Consider the following 25,278-nt stretch of genomic DNA (forward strand, 5'->3'; position numbering starts at 1 on the left):
CTCCTCTTCCTCCTTTGCTCCTTCATGATCCATCCTGGCTTGGAGCTGCTGCCACTGTTCTTTTCTGCTGCCCTTCTGCTGGAGGGCATTTATGGGGTTAATACCACAGAAATTAGGAGGCAACTAGCCTAAACAATCTCAACATCAGCATTGAATGAGACAGTTGCCAAATTGAGGAGACCATCTGGGCTCAGCTTTTCAACTCCATGGTATTAACCTCTCATTTTCCCCTCCATTCTCTTGAATCAGAGAAAAAGAGAAGGTAGTGGGGGGCAGGGCCAGTTCTAAAGGGTGGCCAGGTTGGGCACTGGCCCGACGGCCCCTGGAGCTACAGGGGCCCCCTCAGCTGCCCCTCTGCTCCCCTTCCGTGATCTGCAGCCCCCCGTGTCTCTCCACTTACCTGTCTGCTGTCTTTTACCGTTGCCCTTAACAAAGATGGCGGCTGCGGTTTCCCTAAGGTATTGAAGCCCCTGCCGCCATCTTAGTTGATGGCAGAGATGTGCGCACGTAGCACACATGCGTGCCATCAACAAAGATGGCAGCGGAGGCTTCATCCCCTTAGGGAAACCATGGCCGCCATCTTGGTTAATGGCAATAGTAAAAGACAGGAGACAGGCAGGTGGGGGTGGGGTGGGGTGTGCGCACACGTGAACGCAAATGCGAACGTGCACGTGCATGCGCACACATGCCGGGGCCCAGGACAAGCTGATACCCAAGGGCCCCGACATTCCTGGAGCTGGCCCTGGTGGGGGGGGAAATATTTCCTATCCATTGGAATAGGAATAGGATAGATCTCACCTGGGCCACTGCTGGAGCCGGGCCTGAACACCTGACTTGTATACCTAGTTAAGATCAGGGTTCTTTGCTGAATATTGTTTACAGTTGAATCAATAATTAAAGGTGTTATAATGAAAATGATGGCAGATTCTCACCTGGTGAAGACTTATCTACCATAGGTTATCAGTAGTAAATGGATCTGTATTGTTATAGTATTTTGTGTCTGCACTGCCTTGATTTTTCTTCCGGGCTTGGAAATAGTGCATAGCTCTCTTGCAAAACTAGTCTGAAAAATCCATATTACACAAGGCCCCTGAATCAGAGAATTGGCACTGACAACTATGTAGCTGGTTGAGCATATTGCTTGTCATCTGGGATGGTGTCCTCCCTGCCACACTGCCCCCTTTTAGTGACCATCCAATATAAGTCATAACTATTGTTTCTCCCAGAAATGGATCAGCAGGACAGAAGTGCAGGTGCCCCCAAAGGGCTGACTCATAGTTGTTTTGGGTTGCTTTTTCTTTGGATGAATTGTTCTCTGTGTGTGATAATGTAAGAATATACTATTTGAACTGGAAATATATTGGTACACTTAGCAGGATTTTCTGCAATTACAGGGTTGTCCAAACATGTCACTGTGATTGCAGAAATCATTGTTGGAGTGTGTCTGAGTACCATTTGTCCACACAGTACTGTCCCCATGGTATCTCATGCAGATATGTACCCAAGAAAAATTGCATGGAGGAAAAAATCATCAGCATACATGATTGTGTGAACTGGCCTTCAGTTTTTAATTTTTACGTGCATAAATTTATAATACTTTTTTTCATAATAGCTTGTGCATGTAATATCTAAACTTCACTGTAGGCTTGTGTCAATGGGGCATTTGTACTTTTACAATAAACCATTCTAACAGTGCTCACAGAGATCCTGTACTCATAAGCTTTCCAATCCTTTTCACTGAGGGTTCCTTGAGCTCAGCACCATAGATGGGAAAGTATTGTGGTAGGACGGGGTTCACTGGGTGCATCATCCATTTGTAGGGCTGCAATAATGTGCTTTTTTTCACCCCAAAGGAGCTTTCCTCCATTCCCTGATATTTACCTTCAAAAGTGGCATCTTGCTTGTGTGTTGTCTTCATAGTAATTTTGTTTTTATGTGTGATCTTCAGGTAAAAAGCCATCTCTCTGCTGTTTTTCTGAAGAAGATGCACCTACGACAGCCCTACAGTTCAACCACGGAAGAAACATTGCAAGAGAAGATAATGCCAGTGAATCTAAGCCAGAGGTGCCACCTGTTGCCTGTGCACCAGAAATCAAGATCAAAGAACCCTTTACAAAATATGTGGACTGCAAAATTTCCCCAGATTCAAAGAGGTCGACATTTCAGCAAAGCCACAATTTTCCTTGCTCCAGTAGGACTGTTGAGTTTGCTTCTAATATCAGCCAAACGTGTTCAGGTGTGAAACTGGATTTGCAAACTCCGCTGGACAAGCACTCTAAGGAGAAGGCCCCCGATATGCATGAGCACTCTATGTTCACAAAAGATACAGATGTACTGGAGAATACTCCGTTAGATTTAAGTGAGAAGTCAACTAGGGCTGATTCATGTAATACAAGTTTTACCTCAACTTTGCAGGCTGCTTTGATTGTCCACTCATGTCCTTACTGCAGCCATAAGACCTATTACCCAGAAGTCCTGTGGATGCACAAAAGAATTTGGCACAAGGTCAGTTGTAACTCTGTGGCTCCCCCTTGGGTTCTTCAAAATGGTTTCAAGAGTATAAAACACAACTTGGTTTTCATGACAAGAAGTGGGCGCACTGGGCCCCCTCCTGTTTTTGGTGGTAAAGAATGCCAGCCTTTGCCTGTCACCAGATTTACACGTACTCAGGTGCCAAGTGGGTTGTCAGAATCTAAAAACAATTCTTCTGGTCTTGCTGTAACTGCTAAGTCTGGGGCTATGCCAAAGGATGTACTTTCCACTGGTAACTATGGCCCACGATCATCAGGCACTGATGGGTACAGGCAGCCCAAACTGAACCACAACCATGAACAATATAGCACAGTAGCCCAGCAGCCCCAGTTCAAAGCAAAATATGAAGTGAACTCCAAACAAATGCAAACAGGAAGTTTTAGCAGAAGTTCAACACCTTCCCAGATGATTGTATCTAAACCCAGCTCACAGTGCTCCAACAGCAAACTAGCAGAGAAGTACACAGTTCCCCAGCTCAGTGCTGGGTTTGTCACTGTAAGCAAGCATTGCACTTCAGAACCAGGAAAGGCCAATTTTTTTTCTCCACCTCAGTACCACCTCCCATGTAAAACTGAGCCATACTTCACTCAAGAAGATACATCGGTGCCTCAGCAAGAACCTAATACCAAGAGAGAAAATGAGATGAGGGCATTGGCAAATTGTACGTCAGGATCCAGAACAAGTCCTCTGACACATCCACAGTCTAATGTAGCAGGGCCTCTTCCAACTTTACATTCCACCAAACAGGAGCCACCTGCTGAGGGGCACGAGAAGTGCTTGGACATTTTAAACATCTTTAAGACCTCCATTCCAAAGGATCTTGCTACTCTCTACCAAACATGGGGTGCCAATAGCCCTGTAGTGGACCATGCTGGTAAGAATTCTAATAACTGCCTTTCCATTGTATTTTTAAATTAATGAGTGTTGCTGGCATTATAGATGCTTTGAAACAGTGTGGTGTTAATCTCCATTTTGTCTCCCCTGTTTAACTACCCCAACCTATTCCAAGTCAGTTAGACTGCAGGCCTAATACCCACTTACCTGTGAGTAAGCCCCTGAGACTTATTTCTGATCAGTGCAGGATTACAATAATATCCTCAGTGAAGTGCTGAATCAAGTTCATGGTCTCGCCTTTTTATTTTATGCACAATAAACATACTTTTTAGAAAATGTGATGCTTGGAAATGTTTGTGGAAGTTGGGAGCAGCACCAGTGGTCAGCCAGTTCAGGCAATGACTGAGGGGCACAGGAGCTTAGAAAAGCCCCTTGCCAGCCTAGCCTAGCCTGTGTCCTCCCCACTCAACTCTTGGATGCTTTCTAGCCACTTTTGAATGTGAGACAGGTTCAGTTCATATCTTCCCTAGTTGGGGAAGGGTGTTGGGAAGAGGGCACTGCCAGCACTGTGCCAAAACTCCCCTGAAGTCTGGTGCCGGCCCTGATGGGAGTTTCATCTACATATATGTTTCCAAGCAAAATATAGAAATATCAGTGTTGTAGTCTCCAATCAAAAGACTACTAAGATTTTTATATTTCCTTTTATTTCTTGAATTTAAATGTTGTGGTTGCTTTACCCTAGGAAATGTTGTTGTTGTTTTAAAACAACTTTTATGGAAGAGTCTTTGGGATGAGGGGTTTTCTGAATGCACTAGCAAGGCTGTGCCCTATGATTTAGACCTGGTTTAAAAACAGCAGGGGATCAGAGTGAGGACAAGTCTTAGGGAAGACCTGTTGCAGTGTCTGGTGGATCATAGCTGGTGCTTCAGGTGGTGCTGGTGGGTCAATAGCACAAGAATTTTTGTCTGGCTAGCTTTGACATTTCTTGGCTTTTTAGACCCCAGTGCTGGTTACCTATTACTAGCAGAGCCAGTACAATAATGCTTAATTCACAAAGTTTCTGGTCCCTGTGGGGAGAGTTGAATGTGGGTCTTGGAGATTCAGGAATTTCAGGGAATGAAAGTTGTGGCATGTCATCATATTTCCAAAATCTATCATTCCTCACTGCTGCCAACCTTGCACCATTATTGTGCTTTTTCTGAATATACTGCAAGTTGCAAAATCTTTTCACTGTATGAAACAAAAAAGGAATCAATTATGGTTTATGTGTGGCAGTATCCTCCATCATCAGAGGCAGCTGTACAATTCACACTCAAAAAAACAAAGCGGCAACAGAGTTTAAGATTAACGGACACATTTTATTTATTTTATTTTAAGCATTTTTATCCTGCCCCTTCTATTTAGAATTTCAGAGTTGTGTACAATAAGTTATTTCACAACATAAAGACAATAATAACAGATGCACAAGAAAAGGGTAAGGGAATAGTAGTTACTTCACCCCAAGGATTTTCCTTTCCTATGGGATTCTGCTTGTAAACTGATACTAATTCCTTTTTTTCCATTGTCCTTGTGTAAACATCTGTTTAGAAATCCTAAGGCTTTTCATTGGTATATTCTCGGAGTAAGATAAATATAGTTATTCCTTTCTGATTAAATAAGAAAGATGTAACTAACTGTTAGGTAGATAAATCTAACAGGATGTCTTTAGGAACGTTTTTCCCATTCACAAACATACACATATCAACTTTCTGTTATACATGTCTGTTGAGCAGAAAGGGCTTGAGAAGTGTTTCCCAAGAAATTGAGACAGTGAGGTCTGTACTCTTTCCCACAGTATGAGTTAAAAATGAGTAGATCCTAAGAGTGAAAGACCTAGGGAAGTTGTGGATACAAATATAGAAATAAAGCATAAACCTTTCCATATTGACACTTGTGAAAGAACTCAAGAATCAGAATAGAGGGGAGCTATTAGTAATCATCTGGAAAGAGCCAGAGAGCAAAATCTAGTTGGGGGTTGAAGATGCTATGATTAAAATACACATCAGTTTAGCTTACCTGTTTTTAAAAAAGCTTCTGTAAGAAAGGGCTGACTCCTAAAACTGGAGACGCTACTGCACAATTTCTTCCCATGTTGCAAAATAACTATAAGAAGCTCCAGGTGTGGGGATGAGCCCACGCTTTGTCTTCTCTCCATGCCAGTATTGCCCCATTTCCTGAATGGTCAGTGCCAGCATGGTGAGGAGATGCAGCATCAGTTCTCCTCACATGACTGCTGGGTGCAGATGTTACCATTGCTATGTGGAAGGGAAACACATTACAGCAACTTCCACACTAATACTGTGAACCGTTTCCTCAATTCTGTCAGTTCTGTTCCATATGTAGAAAATACTGCTCAGGCTGCAACCACAGACAACTACCAGATTATGATGATGGTGTCATTACCCACATCCACACAGTACATTTAAAACAAGTTTATAGCACTTTAGCAGCCACAGCTTCCTCCAAAGAATCCTTGGAACTATAGTTTACCCCTCACAGAGCTGCAATTCCTAGCACCCTTAACAAATTACAATTCCCAGGATTCTTTGGGGTAAAGTATGTGCTTTAAATGTACTTTAAACGTGTGGACTGGGTAAAGGTAAAGGTGTCCCCGCACTTGTAGTGCGAGTCGTTTCCGACTCTTAAGGTGACGTCTTGCGACGTTTACTAGGCAGACCATATATTTGGGGTGGGTTTGCCTGTTCCTTCCCCAGTCTTTATTTATCCCCCAGTGTATGCCGAGTACTCATTTTACTGACCACAGATGGATGGAAGGCTGAGTGGACCTCGACCCCTTTTACCAGAGATTCCACTTCCTCCTTTCATTGGAATTGAACTCCGGCCATGAGCAGAGCTTCGGCTGCATTACCGCCACTTACCACTCTGCGCCACGGAGGGTCTTTTTTATAGTTCACGCATAATCTTAATCTCTCTCTCATATACACATACGCACATAAACACACAAATCACAGAAACATTATTCATCTTCTAATTCAGCTTCCTTCTTTTTTTGCAACAGAGCTTTATTGGCCTCAGTAGATCATTCCCTTATGAATGCTTTAGTATGCAGTGGAATTGGAGCAGTTTTGGAGCTTTGGCGTTTACATTTTAAATTGGACCTCTGTTCTCAGGAGAGACGTGCACAAGTTTTGTTTCTTTCTAGTAACACAGTGATTTTCCAGTCCCTCAGAGAAATACTTACAAGTACTGCCAGAATATCAGTGCAAGCTATTAGCATTTGTATTATGCCAGGCATTCACTAGTTTGATGCTTGCTTAAGAATTTCTAAAAACAGCAAAAAATGCTATCTCAAATCTGTAGAGGTTATTTTTCTATTTTACTATTAGCATTATTTACCACTATCATAGTATTAAATGTGACACTGGCAGGATGGTAATTACCCCTTGTGGTTTCACAGGAATTCCTCCGTATGATGAGAAATTGAAATTTATGTAAATAACAGTGACTAATATTTATATGAATATACACTCTCGTAATATAATACAGTTTATCTTGAGAGATAATTCCACAGTGGTGGTATTGTTATCTGTATACCCTTTGCATGAAACTTTGAGAATACCAAATGTTTCTCTTCAAGAAAGCATACTCTTTCAAGATATACGACCTAAGCATGAATTAGTTCAACAAACCACCAATGAGAAAATTCCTTAAATGTTCAGAGCCAAAAATGTTTTCACTAATAGGCATCCTAAGCATGATTGCACAGGAGTAAATCCCATGGAACTCAATAAGCATGCAAATGATCAAACCTACCCTTCCCCTCCCACCTGCTCCCATCCCCCTCCTCCCCTTTGCCCTACCTCCTCCTCTCCTTCTTCCTCTCTTACCCCATCCCTTCCTCCTTCTCCCCTCCCTATTTCCCCATGGTCAGTTTCACCTGTCCTAAGCATGATTGCAGAGGAGTAAATCCCAGCATGCAAATGATCAATCAATTCTCAGCAAACTTGCATGGGATCCCATTTCTTACTTCCTGGATTAAAAAGCAGAGAAATTCCCTAACAGGCAAAAAAAAAACCTTGTGGTTTAAGAAAGTAACTATAGCCAACAGATAGAACTTTAAAAAGCAGGAAAATTGGGCAGCTATAATGAATGCACCGGGGGGAGCAGGAGACCTGATCTCCTCTCTGAGATATGTACACCCTACAAATTTGTCAAAATGCAAACAATCTGGGTTGGTCTTTCACAGTCCAATCCACTTCTTGTGTAGCTTGGTAAGACTTTGGCACTGGGCAGAGGGAAAGCCCCTTTTCTTTCCAAAAGGAAAACATTATGAACAGTATCACTGTTTTTCAGGGTTTCTCCCACTTTTTTTATTATAGGCAGGTACATGCAGTCTCCCACCCAAATTTAAAACAAAAGCTGTCCCTGGCCACATCCACACCAGACCTTTATTTCACTTTAGACAGTCATGGCTTCCCCCAAAGAATCTTGTGAAGTATAGTTTGTGAAGGGTGCTGAGAGTTGCTAGGAAATGTCCTGTTTCCTCATAGAACCTCCAGAAGAGGCCTGACTGGCCCCTCTGGCCACTGGCCACGGAAGAGGGCCCCTCTGGCCACTGGAGCTTTGTGAGGGGAATAAGAGTCTCCTAATAACTCTCAGCACCCTTCACAAACTATACTTCCCAGAATTCTTTGGGGGAAGATGTCCATTTAAAGTGGAAAAAAGTCTGGTGTGGGTGTGGCCCCCGATTAGGCAAGCAAACAGCTGTGAGTCTGGCTTTTAGAACACTGAGAGTTGGTTCTTACTGAGCATGCCCAACATCATTGAATTCAAGCCAAACTTTCTTAAATTAATTAAAAATCAGCCATGCATTTTTTTAACTTTTAAACTGCAGAAAATGAAGGTCAGAGTATGGGGCAAGGTCAGTAATGGTATTACAGGTCCTCTGTGAACATGGCTGATTTTTAATTAATTTCAACAGATTATGAGACCACTGACACAAAAAAGTCCAACAGAGGTCTGGATTTTTTTCTCTTATTTTACACTTTGAACTCTCAATTCTCTCAGACTGTTTTGTGTATCACCATGAAAACATAGAGGGTTGTTAAGCAAGCCTTTCTGAGTTCAGGACTATACATTTTGTAAGGTTTTGTTTTGAAATGTGCTTATGGGAAGCAGAATGGCATGGTGGGTATTTTCAATTTAACATTGCGGAATGCAAAAAATCCTTGCTGGCTATAGTATACAGCCACCCTTAAGAGAGAAAGCATTGAGTTAGTAGGTAGAGTGGCTGAACATTTCAGGTATGTTATTAATATTAATTGTTAATATTGTTAATATTAATTATGTTAATAGTGGTTCTACTCTATATAAGGCCAGTTGATTGGCTGTTTTCTGCCCTCCAGCACTGCTTCATAGTGAGATAATAATATGTAGCATTTCTATATCATATTATTTATGTATTATTTTTAGCTACTTTTCTGTACTGCCCAACAGCTGGAGCTCTCTCGATGAATCACGAAATAGAGGTTAGAAGCCATAAAATACAAGTATAAAATAAGAAAACAAAGTAAAATCTGAAATGAATTAAAACAGCCACAAGGGAAAAACAACAACAAAGGACAAAATATTTTTAAAACAAAAGGGCAAAAAAGCCTAGGAGTATGAAAAGGGTCTTCATCCAGTGTCAAAAAGATTCAAACATAGGTGCCAGGTGAGCTTCTCTGGGGAGGACTATCTACATTTGGTGTAGCATCACTGAAAAGTAGCCACCTGCTTTAGCACATTTGCTAGGAGCATTCAGAGAAGGGCCTCAGAAGATAATCTTAGCGTTTGGATAGGTGGTTCAAAGCACTTTGTGTGCACTACATGGAGCAGTGGTTTCTAAACTTTCTTTAGTGAATTGTTTATATATTAACTTGTCCACCATGGAACCCATATGTCTTACCGTGAATGTTGTACCTTAGAATGCATCCTGCTTTCAATTCATGCAGAGCCATTGCTCTGCCCAAATTAAGTGGTCCCCAAAATGCATTGGTAGTAGTGGGCAAACTGCCTTTCAGGAAAACCTGTCTGCCATTTTTGATCTTCTCATTGAGGAATGCTAACAAGCTTCCAAGAAAACCACAAGGTTTCTCGGAGCACAGTTAAAATCTATTTCATTACAGGGCTGTCCTATGAATGGTTTCGGTGTAATTAAAGATCCTTGCCATCACCTTAAGAATTAACATTCCTTCTTCCCAAGAACCCAGATACATATTGAATCATATTCACATGATGCCCTCTGTATATATTTTTTAAAAATCAAAGCATCAACATTGGTTATCAAACCTACTCTGCATCCATTTTCCATATTCATTTTAGTATTTTTATTATTGCATGTAGAAAATATTTCTCAGGAGTGTTTCCTCCAAAACTATAGTTTGGTATTTATCCCATAAAGGAAACTTTTCTCAAGCTTTCCCCTTGAGGTAGAGCAGCCTTCCCCAGCCTAGTGGTCTGGGGCTGATGGGAGTTATTGTCCAGAACATCAAGAAGGTACCAGGTTGGGGAAAGCTGGTGGAGAGAATAGCTGCTGTCCTTTGCATGAGGACATAGCCATTAAAAGTGTACTTCTCATACAGATGTTGAAGTAAAAAACTTTCAAACGTGAAAGTAATAGTTTTATTGTAGAACCAGTGTAGCCAAAATGCCCTTCAAGTGGAGTTTACTCCAATTAGCTCCATATTCCATGCAGCAGGTTCACATACAGCAGTTCACTGTGTAATTTGATGGATTTTGCCTGCTGTTTCCTCAACATACACTAGATTTTTCATTAACAGGGAAAAAAAATTCTTGATGTATATGATGCCCAGTTTGTTGTACGTCAGGGGTTCTTTGCATGGAAACAGCCTTCATAAGAAGAGGTTAAAGTTTGCCACTGGATGGCAGGAGGTTTATGGAAAGTGAAATTAACGTGAAATTTTGCAGAGTGTGGAATGTGAAATTTTAATGAGCCAGACATTTTACTACACAACTGAACAAGTTATGTAGTAAAATTACATTTGGAAAATACTCATCCCTGGGCAGTTTGGGCATCTTGCATCTAGATACATTTCATGTAGGTGGTAATAAGGTAGACGCTAAGGAACAAGTTCCTAAATCATCTGTTGTGGTAATCAAGTTGGCAACATTTGCAATTCAAAGAAGAAATATTAATGTACACCTTCTCTCATAGAAGCATTAGGCATCATTTAAAATGCAGCCATGCTTTCCATTAAAGCATCTCATCAAGAGGTGACCTAATATGTTCCCTTTTAAAAAATGCTAAAATATCCAGAAAGATAATTTACCATTGCTGCTTAGCTGACATGCATAGGGACTGCTTAAATTTGTCCAGATGATGATGACTCCAAAAAAGCTAGGAACAGAGAGCTAATAGATTAATATAGTGGCAGGCTATGATGACCTCCTAACATACTTCTTATTTTTATTCATTTTTATTGAATTTCTAGGAAAAGAACAAATAACAGAAACAATATAATAATAAACCAAACCATGACAGGACAGATACAATGTGGGCAATGAAAAAGCATAGTGTAAGCTATAACAGCACAGTCATACACAAACATTCATTCAAAGGAAAACATGAGATCTAATAGAGTTAATAAGTCTATGAACTCCTCGGTATTCCCCAGCCACAACTGTATTTGGGTGGGTGGGGGCTGTAACAAAGTGCCATCCCTATATATGAAAGGGAGCCAGATCTTGTCAAATTTGCCATTGTTAGCATTACTGATCAGTACTCTGATAAGCCAGACATTTATTTATGATTTCATTTATATCCCGCCCTTCCTCCCAGCAGGAGCCCAGGGCGTTCTGACAGTGCCACTTCCCAGACTTTATCTAGCAACTCTTTTGTGGAGAATCCCATAGTTTTCCAGTGGCATATTAGCTCTTGCCAGACTGTGACCTCCTAACATACTTGATTTGGTGCAGGAAGAAAGCATGTTGAAGACAACCAGAAAAACTGGGAAATAAAACTGCATGACCCAAGTCTCTCTCCAGTTCTGGCTAAAGACCTCCATGCTTTGATGGGATGAGAAGAGGCATGGACACTTCAAAACCTTTGTCCATCTCTACTACTCTAAATATCTTCTCACCCTTCTGTCAATAATTGAGGCCATTGCCACAGTTTACTTGTTTAAACCTGACCCTGCCTCCAAAATCCCTCAGACTAAACTAGGTGCCCTGAGAAATAGACGAGGAATGATCTTTTCTAACCCAGATGCTGTATTTTGAAGTTTTGGTTGTGGAAAGAAAAATGCCTTTTACATTCATTTCTCCCTTCCCTCTTAATCCTGGCTTTTGTGAGGTGGGAATATTGAAAACACAATGCTCTTCCCTTGTGTCCCTGGAGCTGATTTCAGAAGGTAGAGGAGAGGCATTGTTCTCCAACCTGAGGCTTGATGGATAGGTTTTGCCCCGCAACACAGCACTTTATTCTCTCTCTCTCTCTCTCTCTCTCTCTCTCTCTCTCTCTCTCTCACTCACACACACACACACACACACACACACACACACACACACACACACACACACACACACTCTGAATGAATAATGTCACTTATATTGTAGAAAGCAAAGGCAGCATGTAAGGAGACCACAGGAGAGAGGGGTTGAACTGGTCCCTTCTCCCCAGGGCTGGCCCAAGACATTTTGCTGCCAGAGACTAAGCACAAAATATTATATCTACCCTCCCATTTCATGGCCAGACCCCCCCCCCCCATTCCTGGCAAGACTGGCAGTTTAATCTTTCTTTGGTAGCCTCCACTGTCCACAAGGGCAGCACCAGGCTAGCTTAGAAGATGCAGGACAGGCTGCATGACACATGCACACACAGCTCTGTCCCCTCACTGCACCTCAGGATCTGAGGCAGCTGCCTCACTATGCCTAATGGTAGAACTTGCCTTCCTTCTCTCTGCTGACCCAAATGTCTGGAATACAAAGCAGATTTTGCCCCCACTCAACGCCCAGATTACAGGCCTAGTCCTCAGATCCCAATGGAACTGTCACTAAATAACCCCTGTTCTGCATATACTTGTCCTGCCCTCTATATTATGGTGATACTACAGTAGAACCCAACCCTGAGAACTGGCTTTATATATTGTTTATAATAACTTTTGGAATGGATTGGAGCCCACAAGTTGCGATGATGCAGCCAGCAATGTGTCCTCTCGACCCTTGCCCTTCTTGGCTTATTAAAGCTTGCCGAGGGGGGTTGAACATTGTTGAAGGAGGCTGTGATAAGACCTTTGTTAAAAAAGCCTTCATTAGACCCTGTGGATCTTAACAACTTCCACACAGTCTCTAATCTCCCCTTTCTGGGCAAGGTGATTGAGAGGGTAGTGGCTGCTCAGCTCTTGTTTTCCTGGATGAATCAGACTATCTAGACCCTTTTTAATCAGGCTTCAGGCCTGGTCATGGGACAGAGACTGCCTTGGTCACCCTGCTTGATGACCTACTCTGGGCATCAGACGGGGGAGTGCATCCCTGTTGGTGCTGCTGGACCTCTCGGCGGCCTTCGATACGATCGACCATGGTATCCTTCTGGGCCGTCTAGCTTGGATGGGATTGGGAGGCTGTTTTACGGTGGCTCTGGTCCTACCTGACAGACAGGACCCAGAATGTGGTGCTGGGAGACTACTGCTCGACCCTCTGGCCATTGGCCTATGGGGTACTGCAAAATTCCATTCTGTCTCCCATGCTCTTTAACATTTATATGAAACCACTGGGAGAGGTCATCAGGAGATTTGGAGTACAATGTCATCAATATGCTGATGACACTCTATCTCTCCCTACCACCTGATTGCAGGGAGGGAATGCTCATCCTAAACCGGTGCCTAGAGGCTGTGAAGGGCTGGATGTGGGCTAACGAACTGAAACTTAATCCAGACAAGATGGAAGTACTGCTGGTCAATGGAAAAACTGCACCAGGTTGCAACCTGTTCTGGATGGGGTTGCACTCCTCTTGAAGAAGCAGGTCCGCAGTTTGGGAGTCCTCCTGGATCCTGCCCTGCTGCTTGAATCAGGTGGCTGCGGTAGCCAGGAGTGCTTTTGGCCAACTCAAACTGGTCTGCCAGCTGCATCCGTTCCTGGAGGCAGTTGACTTGGCCACAGTGACACATGCATTGGTGACATTGAGGCTTGATTACTGTAACACACTCTATGTGTGGCTGCTCCTCATCCAGCCCACCACTGAGTCCAGCGAACGGTCTAGGGCTTGCACGGCCTCTCCCGATTCAGATGTTACAGAGGAATAGAGCTGGGTATTGTCAGTGTACTGCTGACACCTCGCCCCAGATCTCCTGATGACCACTCCCAGGGGTTTGATATAGATGTTAAACAGCATGGGGGACAAGATGGTACCCTGCAGCACCCCACAGCACAACTGCCAGGGGGCCGAAAGACAATCACCCAATTCTGTTATCTGAAAATGACCTTGGATATATGATCAGAACCACTTTAAAACAGTGCCTCCAATACCCATCTCACCAAGTCGGCCCAGAAGGATACCATGATCAACAGCATCAAAAACCGCTGAGGGATCAAATAAGAGTAACAGGGTCACACTCCCCCTGTTCTTCTCTCAATAAAGGTCATCACACAGGGCGACCAAGGCCAATCAGTCCCATAACCAGGCCTGAACCCAGACTGGGATGGGTAAATATAATCTGTTTCATCCAAGAGTACTTGCAATTGCTGCACCACAAATCTCTCAATCACCTTCCCTAAGAAGGGGGTATTTCCGACCTGTCAGTAATTGTCGCAGACCAATGGGTCCAGGGTGGGCTTTTTCAGGAGCGGTCGGATCACTGCCTTTTTCAGGGCAGCTGGAACCACTCCCTCCCACAACGATGCATTGACCACACCCTGGATCCACTCGGTCAACCCCCCTCGGCAAGCTTTAATCAGCCAAGAAGGGCAAGGGTCAAGAGGACACGTTGCTGGCCGCATCATTGCAAGCACCTTGTCTACGTCATCAGACTGCATCAACTGAAACCATTCCCAAGAAGTTGCAGCAGACTTTGCACTGGACACCTCACGGGGACTATAGTAGATGTGGATGGGGCATCAAGACTGCTATCAATGTGAGCAACTTTACCCTCAAAGTGCCTTGCCAACAATCCACAGTGCGCCTCTGAAGGGTCTAAAACTCTATTTCCTGGAGTTGATGTCAACAGACCCCTGATAATATGGAAAAGCTCCACTGGACGGCTACTTCAGGATGAGATGGAGGCAGAGAAGTGGTCCTTCGCCATCCTCACTGCAACACAGTAGGCATGGTTATGATGTTTTTACTCATGCCTGATCAGCCTCACAGCACGTCTTTCGCCAATTGCTTTTCAAATTTCACTTACTTTTGAAATTTCTGGATGCATATCTGTCAGTTAAATGTCTAAGGTGATATATATTCAGTTGCAGTTGCAAAGCCAGATGATACTTATTTTAACTGTAACACTTTCTCTTCTGAAAGCAAATTTAAAAAGATAATAAATTCTATACTTTTACCCTTGATTCTCTCCCTCCCTGCAACCCCCCCAACATTTTAGTGGGTTCAAAATGTTCAGTGACAGCCCCTAAATGATTTTTTTTAAAAGACAGGACATGCCAATGGCAAATAAAAACATTTTCCCACCTCTTTTTAAGAAACTCCTTTATCAAAATAGCAAAGAAGGTGCTCAAATATTTTGAGAAAATAAAAAAACCCAATAAAAGTCAAATGTGTCCTTTCTGATCAGCAGTAAAAAGACAAAGACCAGCCCTTTAAGTCAGATACTGTAAAGTGACCTTTGGGGGAAAAAAAGAGGTTTGAGTCATTTTCCACAAATGCTAATGGCCTAGAAAACAGGTTTATCAAAATCTGGCAGAAGTCTGCTGTGTTGCTACTATCTCTAAATGTCTGTAATGACACTTTGATTCACAGATGTCTTCCATCTGTGCCTCAGAGGTCTGGGGTCAAAACTGCACCGGCAGGCAGGTAAGGCAGGCTAAAGATTTGATCAGTTTGAGATGGCTCCACTCACTCTGCATTTGTCTCCAAGGTATTGCAGCCTTGGGGGGGGGGGACAGTCGGGCTCTGGTTCTACTCACTTCCTATTATCCATGTGACTTGTCTCCGCCACACTGGAGTCACTTTGATTTGCCTGATGTACTGGTTGACAAAGCTAGGTGATGGCTGAAAAGTGGATCCAGCTGCTTTGAAAAGCGCACACCTGACATGCCAGGCCTGGTGCGGGCACATCATGGGGAGCATTTTTTAATTCAATGTAATTTATGCATTCTTGCAGTCCTGTGTGTGCCTAGCCTGTCAGCCGGTGCCTAGATGAAGGCTGACAGTTGTCATCCAGGGCCTGAAGGTAGCCTCACATAATGACACATTAGACATACTAATGATGTTTTTCTCTGGCATAGTGTTTTCTTCTCAACTTTCCTTACTCCTTGCTTTTCCCTCCTCCCCTTTTCTCTTCACCACAGGGATGCTTAGGACACAAGCACGCCAAGGAGACTATCTCTGCATAGAGTGTGGGAAGGGTTTCACCCAACCTAGCCACCTCAGGACCCACATGAGGTCTCACACAGGTACATTGTCTTACCATTCCATAAAGAGGGGTAGGGGAAGTCACTACTAACAATGACCTCTCTTAATTTCCTATACTAACCTAGATGATTTTTTTTAAAGTTTCTCCCTTCCCCATTTTGTGTCATTTCAGATTTGATTAGCATCGATCTAGTTCTATTTCAGGTACCCAGTTTCTCCCCACCTTCCTTCCATAACATTGCAATGCAGTTGAAATAAGCTTATTTATAGGGTTGTGTGTATGATAAACCACCACTTTAATTAGAGAGCAAAATAGTCTGGAATGAATATGCTAATGAATTCTCTTGCCTCCAGCACAAATTGAAATCAAAGAACCTTTTTGATCCTTAACATAAAGCCTTGTTTTGCTTTCTCCGTGCAGTAGACCCAAAGGAGTCTGAGGTTTAATTTCAACACTGCCACCCCTTTACAAATCTCATTCCTAAAATTTGGACAAAGATAAACTCTAAATCTCAGCCCTTTTAAAGAGAACCTAGCAAGCTAAAGTTACTAGTGTGTCAAGATACTTCAGCAGCATTGCATGAGAGAGTGAGACTGGCAGAGGTTTTTTCTCTCTCTTTTTTCGTTTTTGGAGAAGTGTGAATGATGCATATATAAGCCAGTCTGATGCAAAATGACAGAGGCCAAATGGTAAGTAATTCAAGAAGAGGGTCCCTTTACACATACACTGATAATTAATGTTGTCAGTGATTGCTTTCTTCAGCACTGAAGTCTGAATTAAAAAGGGCAGTGGCCTTAGGCTGCCATTAGCACACTCTCTTACAGTAAGTGTTACGGTAAATTGGTATTTCCCAGCTACAAGCGAGGAGGAGCTGGTGTCTGCTTTTTTCTCCACCCTCCCCCAAATGTGGTTACTATGTAATGGACTCAAATATTGTAGGCACACTAACGAAGCTTGAATGTTCATCTGTTAACAAGCCCCCTTGTTCCCACAGTGGTATTTGAGTCTAATGGACTCCGAGGTACTGAAGTTCACACCACCTCCGCAGATGCCCCCAAACAAGTATGTTTTACATTAATTGGATATTTGGTTATTAATGTGGTAGCTGGGGAAAAAAAGTTACATAGTGATACTCATCAGTAAAGCACTGACTCGTTAGATAGCTACTGTGTAAATAAACAATAATTATACTGTATTTGGTTTTAGATCCTAAAATATCTGGAAAGTGCTTACACAAATGAGTCAATTTATTAGCAAATGTCAACAAAATTGTTAAAAATATATTGAAATGGGTGGGAGGGAGGGAGGGAAATTTTTGTAATCTAAAATGGTTATACTAATTTCACTAGAAATTTCAGTGCATATCAACTACTCTAATTTTCTGAAATGTAGCAACAATGCAACTAACCCTTAGTCTGTGTTTTTCTGAAGAGTATTCCTATCACAGTATTATATAGCTCCTATCTTTTGAAAGACGCTTATCTTTCAGTCTCTGTGGACTCTGTGTGGTGGTGTGTTTTCCTCTCTTGACAAGCACCTGGCTGTCCTCTGAATTTTCTTATTTTCACTAATGATGTGAGCTGACCTGAACATTATGTTTCTTACTTTTTCTTCCTCCCTGATGTGTTTGGTTTCATTTTTCTTGCCAGTAAGTTCCAGACCATCTAGTTCTCACCAACCTGTCCATGCATAGCATAGACCTACATCTAGCACAAGTGCTGTTACCTTTTTAAGTTCTAATGTGATTGTTTATGAGCACATAAATAAAGTCTTAACACCCCTCCCCTAGCATTCAGGCAAGTACTTGGCAAGCAGTGTATGCATAGTATAGACTCTGGGAGTATTTCAGCCTGTCAGATGAATTTATCATAGTTACAATTGCCACATCTCCACCATGAATTGCGCCAAGTATCCTGAGCACAGAATCTGGAAGAAGGATTGCACTTCCTGTGATCTTGAGCATGCTCACCAGGAAATGGGCCCATGCATAAGTTATACTGACATGGGGATGCCTGTAAACATGGCTTTCTCCTGCCCATAACATTTGGAAACATTCATCAAGGGGAAAAATAGCATCACATTGAAGGTTTCCATGCTCCTTGAAGTGGCTGTCTCAGGAATTGTCACTGGGTATTTGAAGACTCTCAAAGCAATTAAAATAATATCAGTAGTAAACACTTCTAAATGCAGGTAATCCACATAGTTAAATACTTCTAAAAAGTAAAAAGATAAGGACTCCTTATGTTGGGTTAAATATACTCTAGGGATTGTCTTCAACTGTCCTACTCAGAGTAGACCCATTGAAATAATGAACCTAAGTTAGTCATGTCTATTATTTATTTATTTCTTTTTCATGAAACCCAAGGCGGCTTACATATGGTTCCCAGGTGGTCTCCCATCCAGGCACTGACCAGACCTGACCCTCAACAGGGTGCTGGCCTCATGTGCCTTCAGACCATAGCCTGGTCTATTAACTTCAATGGTCTACTCTTGAGTAGCACTGAATATCACCCTAGGGTTATCTAGTCCACCACCCATATTTCTAACAGTAGCCAGCCAAATAATCTCATTAGAAACAATTGCTGACTGACAGACCACAAACTTTGCATGAAAATTCCTAGTATCCCCAATCAAATGGTGATATGAAAAATCTGAGAATCTGGAGAACTACTTCCAGTCAGAGAAGGCAGTATTGGGCTAGGTGGACAGATAGTCTGATCTGGTCCAAGGCAGGGTCCTGGGAAGCTCACAAGAAGAGCATCTGCCATGCTCTGACAAGCAGTGATTTATGTAAACTTAATTATTAATTTAACCAGGTAGCACTGGCTTTAAATATAATGAAAACATTGTTTTGAGTTTCAGAAGCAGTAAATATTTAGGGCAGGGATGGGAAACCTGCAGTTCCCCAGAGGTTGTTAGATTGCAACTCCTTTCAGTCAGGAATTATGGAAGTTGTAGTCTCACAACATCTGGAAAGCCATAGGTTCCCCATCCCGGATTATGGAGTGGGGGTATGATAAGCATTGACGTTTTGACATAATGAAAGATGAGCATACAGGCTGCAATACTGTGCGAACTTGCTTGGAATTGATAGGATTTGAGCAGTGTTGCATTACCTGCATCCTTGTGTTGCAACTTATGTCAGTCCAAGAAGAGTTCTCCCTAGTGATGCATGTAGTGGTACAACTCCCTAACTGAACCTTTGTCAGAAAGTGGAACTGAAGACCTGAAATCTATATGAGCCCAATGTGACTTTTGAGCTTACAATTTATTGCTATTATCTTACACTTTATGTAGATAAACTAACATTTGAAACACATTTGCAGCATACAAACAAAAATTAATGCTACAAAATGCAGGATTCTGAATACATGTTAAATAGACTGCAGTTACTTGCTCATAATTCCTACTGATTTTATTGGGAAAGAACCCATAATTGTGCACAAGACGAGTGCTTTTTCAGCAAGATGAGTCTCTGGTTGAAGAGGGAACAAAATTTGTGAAAACATATCCTAGTACTGCAGCTATGTTACATAAGCATATGAAAAAGCGGTCAGGGCTCCTGTACCTTTCATACTTGTGTGGAAGAGGAATATTAAAGGTGCTGGAGCCCTGTCCTCTTTTTTTGCATATGGCCACCCTAGTTATGCCAGTGGCTTCTAAATCACTACACAGGGCCAAAATGCATTAATTTCACACTGTGATTAGTATCTTTTCTGCAAAGGTCATATGTCAGAGGTCCTCAGCCTTTCTGGATCCAGGGGAACATTTGAAAATCTGAGAAACTCTCATGGGCACCACTACAAAATGAGTGTCCGAGGGCCCTTGCCTAATCACAAAATGGCTGCCAAGGGCACCTGTCTTGTCAGAAAGGATAAATAATTTCTCAAGAAACTGACTCCAAGACAGAGATTGGATCTGAGCCTCAGATATCAAATTACTATTTTCCCCCCACCCGAAGCTGCAACAAAACAACCCATTTCATAGAAGGAAAACTGATAATGCTGTGAGAAAAACATCCGCCCCAAAAGCCACATACAAAAAAGGCACACACACCCAAGCCACAAAAAACAATAATCAGCCAATCCAATCACCACTCAAAGTTAAAAAAAACTTTTTGTAAAATGAGCAACAGATCTGCTGAGAGGGGTGTATGGGGCCACCACGACACCCATGGACACCACATTGGGGATCCTAGTTCTCAGTGTTTAGCGCTCTGTAGCAGTTGGTTCTGTGCCTCATATTTATCACAGCTGTCCTCCTTTTTTGTATCTGTATTTGCTGACTTTTCACTGTTGTTCATTACAATGTAAACATTGACTAGTGTCTACTGTCATCTTTATCACTGCAGTAAGCAAAAGTGCACTCTATCCACAATCTCAATTTCTAATTCATTCTCTTGGATGGGGGAGGCCTCCAACATTCTGGTAACACCATTGTTTTTCTGTTATAAACTGCTAAATTGGAGAAAGAATTATTCAGGACACTAGAGTAATGTCAATTCTGGTTGTGGCTGTGCCATGTCTGAATTTCCAGACTCTCTCCAGACTCCAAATCATTACAGTAGAAAAAATAAAATGTTTTACAAATAACTGCATTTTCTATTTCTGAAAATCCTTTAGCAGTCTGCAGAGATGGTTTTCAATCAAGATTTGGTTATTCTCCAGTGGGGTTCTTAACCCTGTAGACACAATTGTGCCACTGCCATATTTGAGAATGTAGGAACACTATGTTTACCCCAAATGATCAGAATTCAATTCCTTACTGGCCCATTCAAGACTCATTTTAAAATTACATTTTTCAAAAGAAATTAGTATCCTGCTTAGTGACACCTGCAAATGACTGACGGTTTTGTCAAACCAGAGTTATTTGTGAACTTTTAATTGAACTAGGGTCCTTTAGCAAAGTTTCTTTATCTAATAAACGTGGTAAATGCCTATGGGTTGAATTGAATGATTGTGCTCATGCAACCAATATTTCTCTTTTCCTCCTCCCCCTGTACTTCCCAAAAAGTCTTCCAAGAGGATCAAGGGGACTTACTGAACAGGGCATGTACATGTGTTGCATTTCTCATGTTTGTAAATCAAGTATAATAATTACGTTGGATAGAATACACAATCAGAGTGTCCACAGAAATATCTTGGGGAAGGGGGGAAGATCTCTGAATTGTTACCACAGGTAATTGGCAACCCACTTCATCCACCATTACATTTAGAATGGGGGGGTAAATGCCCCCCTTGTCCCTCCCCTGTGGACACCCTTGCATGCAACAAATTTCAAAGTGGGTATGTTCCACATTCCATTCTACCTTTACAGTATTCAAATGGGTGCACAAATAATGTATGAGATGTTCAAAGTCAATTTTAAAGCCATGTGTGAAAATATAAAGAGAACAGGGCTATGGGTGAATCAAAAAGAGTCTGAAAAAGAACCTGGTATTTACCACCAAACTGGTTCTGAAGGTATCCCTACTCCCAATAATTCTGTTTTGTTGCATTAGATATTGCCTTCTTTTATTTGTAATATGATCATTTGGAAGCATAGCTGACATGCAAATATCTTGAAACACAATGTGGAAATTTACTTTTTGTACAATAGAAATAATTGTTAAAAGCTGAAATTGGTGGAAACTATGACGTCCCAAAATATAACTGCTAGTGGCCTGGTTCACATGTAACACGAAGCCATGGTTTATAAACCATGATTTAATTTGATCAGCCAAACCCAGACCAATATCTTAACCACAAACAAACCTTGCCAGTAAGCCCGTATTGTTTGTTTGTTTATAAACCTTGGTTTACGTTAACCATAGCCTACTGTTACATGGAAACCTGGCTAAGGTGATGACTAGGGCAAATACATGGGAGCATATGACTTCCTTGTTAGAATAGCCCAACAGGTGTCTTGTCTGTTTCATGCACAATTCAGAGTTATGGAGATCTGCTTTAAAGACCTAAATGTCATGGAACCAGAATGGCTCTTTTCCACATGGCAAAGACCTTCATTGTTCAACAGGTTTTTGGCACTCTGAGCTGGTTACTTTGCTAATCTCTTGAAGATTTATTTATTTATCTATTTATTGGGTTTATGAGTTGCTTGATGCCCAAAGGTCCCCAAGCAACTTACACAATGTTAAAACAAAACAAATAAAACACACTATAAAAACATAATAATAAACAACAACAAAACAATAGCAACACCCCCACACACAGCCACAGGAAGCTTTTCCAGCATATTAAAAACACATCATCTCAATCTGTCAAATGCCTGGGAGAAAAGGTATGTCTTGACCTGGTGCTGAAAAAATGTCAATGACAGCATCAGCAGATCTCACTGGGGAGCATATTCCACAGATGGGAGCCACAACTGAACAGGCCCTCTCCCTTGTCACCATCCTCCGAGCTTCCCTCAAAGAGGGGACCTGGAAAATGAAATTTTGTCTGTTTTATCTGTTGTTGCAAACATCTATAGATCTGCTGAAAAAGAATCTGGTATTTACCACCAAACTGATACTGCATACAAAAATATATCATGTGCAAGCCTTACAGTAATTAAAAGATAGGTTGTATAGTCCTCTAAAATCTTTAAAATGAAAAGTCTGACAGATAATTAGTGGGGGAAGTTCACAATAAAACATTGGCTACATAAACATTCTTAAAGAGAGATATTCCTTTATGGTTGTCTATAGAGATAAATGCATTTTATAATATAGCCAAACTTTAATGTATTTGAGAAAGAATGGAAAAATGAGATCAAAAAGAAAATGCAAGCAAATACTACTACAAAATCTTTGGGTTTTTTTTTTTACAGTTTTCCCTCTTAGTGTTAAGTACCAGTGCTAACGTAAGGAATCAAATTCCAATCAAAAATACAATGAAACCACCAACTCCAGTATCTTCTACTAAAAGTCTTCTTTATAGTATTTCATTGACATAAGGAATAAAAATACTGTGTCTGCTTTCCTTCAGTTTTTTTAATTCTATGATTAATAGTTTATTTCTGATTATTGTAAATGTTATTTTTAAATAGTCACATGGAGTCCGGGAATTCCATTAATCAAAATAGTGCATAATGAACAAATAAATGGCAATCTAATTTGTCTCCTTCACAGCTATGAATACTATAGTACAAACAGCTAAGGAACAAGTAGATGCATGTTTGAATAGGAGTGTTATTCCCATTTTGCTTACAGATGATTCACAAAGTTTAATCAAAGCAGAATGCATCTCAGCACCCTTTAATTTGTAGCTAAATATGCAGAATTCTTTTTGTCTTTTTTGTTATAATAAACTTTTTAAAAATTACAGTGAATTTCCCTACATTTACACTGAAACATCACTAATTTCTTCTGCAGATTTCTTGGAGGGTGAGAAGAAAGAATTGCTTCTGGTCTGCATATCAGAGTCTAATTCACAGGATTGTGTCCAGTGCTGTTGGTCTGCTCACACAGCAAACTTCTGCTTGTACAACAGACATTGCCGTTCCTCTCCTCTTCCTTGCAGCATCTGCACACTCTCAAAGTATGCTCCAGAGGGTTGGGGACCCTCCAGAGCAGAGTTTGAGGGTAAACAAGGAGAGAAGAAGAAGGGGAAGTCCAGTTATACAAGTGGAACTCAGCTTTTACAGCAGTGGATATAGTTCTCACCCCTTTTTTCATGTCTCTCTTTTTCTTCAACATTGTACCGACATTGTGTGCATGGTTGCACTTGCACATATTTAGTGTTTGTTTTTAAAACAATGTAGAATTTACATTTTTTAAGAGGATAGCTATTTATGGTGGAGAAATGTGCAGTGAATGAATGAAAGCAAAGGAAAAGATGCAGCAAGAAGTGCTGGCTCAGGCTAATTACAATGCAAGGCTTGTGGGTTGGATCCAGAAATCCCATGAGCAAAGTTCCACTCATGGAAGTGACAGGAGGGATGAAATTCTGCTGATTAACCCTACCCACATGCAGCTCCCTGTATGCACCACCCATTAAAACTCCCCGCTGGAAGTTTGGAGGACCTCCAGACAAGCATGGGAAGTGGTACAGGAGACTGCAGGGTGAAAATCACCTCCCCTTGTGTTGTGTGAGCCATAGCTTCTGCTGGACCACCAGTCCTTCTGTGAGCTGAAGGAGCCCTTCCCTGGACAGAGGGCCACTCTGGATCCAAGCCTGTTAGGCTTGAAAACCGAATTGTTGCATGCAAACAAGACTTTTTTAAGCACCAGGATTTTGTTTTATTTTATAAAATATCTCTTTTCTCTTGATCTGTGGTTTGTTCTTGGTGCTACTTAACCCTTTTATTACACCTGCAAGTGAGTCAGAGTTATGCCCATTACAGACTTGCTCGTAGCAAACTGGTGGCTTGAATTTTTTCATCATGTGCCCAGATTGCTACTCAGCAGGCTGGCTTAACTGCACTAGCAACCCAAGCTTGGTGTGGCAATAAAGCGATGTGGAATCTAAGAGATGCATTCCAACATCCTCTGTGTTATTCCACGTGATTCAGTGGTGGATTGTGCAGTGCAGCAGTTTCGAGCAATGCTGTCTTGGGTCAGCCCCTGCAGTTCTCTGTGGGTTGTATCCAGTGCTAGTTCTGTTGAAGTGAATAAGCATGACTACCATAGGGTCATTAATTTCAGCAGGTCTACTCTGAGTAGGATTAGGATTGGCTGTAACACTAAATTTGCGCTTAGCTTACTTTTGAAAGGTGTCTAAGGGCATCACAGTATCGTGATCTGTGCTCGATGGTAGTTTCTCTTTTAGAAGGGCACAATAGCCAACTGGGCCATTTCAACGCTGTGCCAAAATACAAGAAGTGTAGGTTGGATCTCAGAAGGAAATTTAAGGCGACCTTTCTAAGTCCCACAAACAGCTGTGAAGAGCCGAACTTTGAAGGATTGTAACACCATCTGTAGCTTTCTGTATTCTGATTGCAAAACATATTGTTTAATCAGAGACATTTCCATTTGGTTTAGAGAAAAAGAAAAGGATGTTTGAGTGGTCACTTGTGGTACATGCAGGCAGTTTTTATGGGCAATGCAATCAAACAACTGATGTGAAGTTTTTGTGGACTGAATCCAGTTAAAATAGCCTCAGATATTTGGCATCTTTATATCTTAGTGGAACTTTCGTACCTCCGTAGCCTCCAACCTATAATAGCTGTAGTTCATCTCTTCTTCCACATAACAGGAAAACTTTTCCTCAAACTTTATTTTTAAACCTCATGCCTCTTTAGAACAATTTCCTTATAGTAATTCAGACAAGATCATTACATCTGATTTAGCACTGAGGGCTCTGTTCCCATCTTAGTAACACAAAAGTGGGAAAGTTTTGCTCTTAGCTAT

At 41.6% G+C, this 25,278-nt stretch overlaps 1 protein-coding gene across 5 annotated transcripts in view; it reads left to right on the top strand.

Moving 5' to 3' along the window:
- ZNF516 (zinc finger protein 516) overlaps positions 1–25,278 on the top strand; it is a 194,055-nt gene that overhangs the window by 162,373 nt on the left and 6,404 nt on the right. For 3 of the 5 annotated variants that reach the window (XM_061594283.1, XM_061594292.1, XM_061594273.1), the window contains exons 3-4: positions 1,949–3,406; positions 15,883–15,987. In XM_061594283.1, coding sequence (XP_061450267.1) covers positions 1,949–3,406; positions 15,883–15,987 — 1,563 coding nt within the window. Of the gene's footprint in view, positions 1–1,948; positions 3,407–15,882; positions 15,988–16,941; positions 17,010–25,278 lie in introns of all 5 variants that reach the window. The other 2 variants (XM_061594300.1, XM_061594307.1) reach the window with 2 other exon arrangements.

This window comes from Rhineura floridana, chromosome 1 (genome assembly GCF_030035675.1).
Source record: "Rhineura floridana isolate rRhiFlo1 chromosome 1, rRhiFlo1.hap2, whole genome shotgun sequence".
NCBI classification, from domain to species: domain Eukaryota; kingdom Metazoa; phylum Chordata; class Lepidosauria; order Squamata; family Rhineuridae; genus Rhineura; species Rhineura floridana.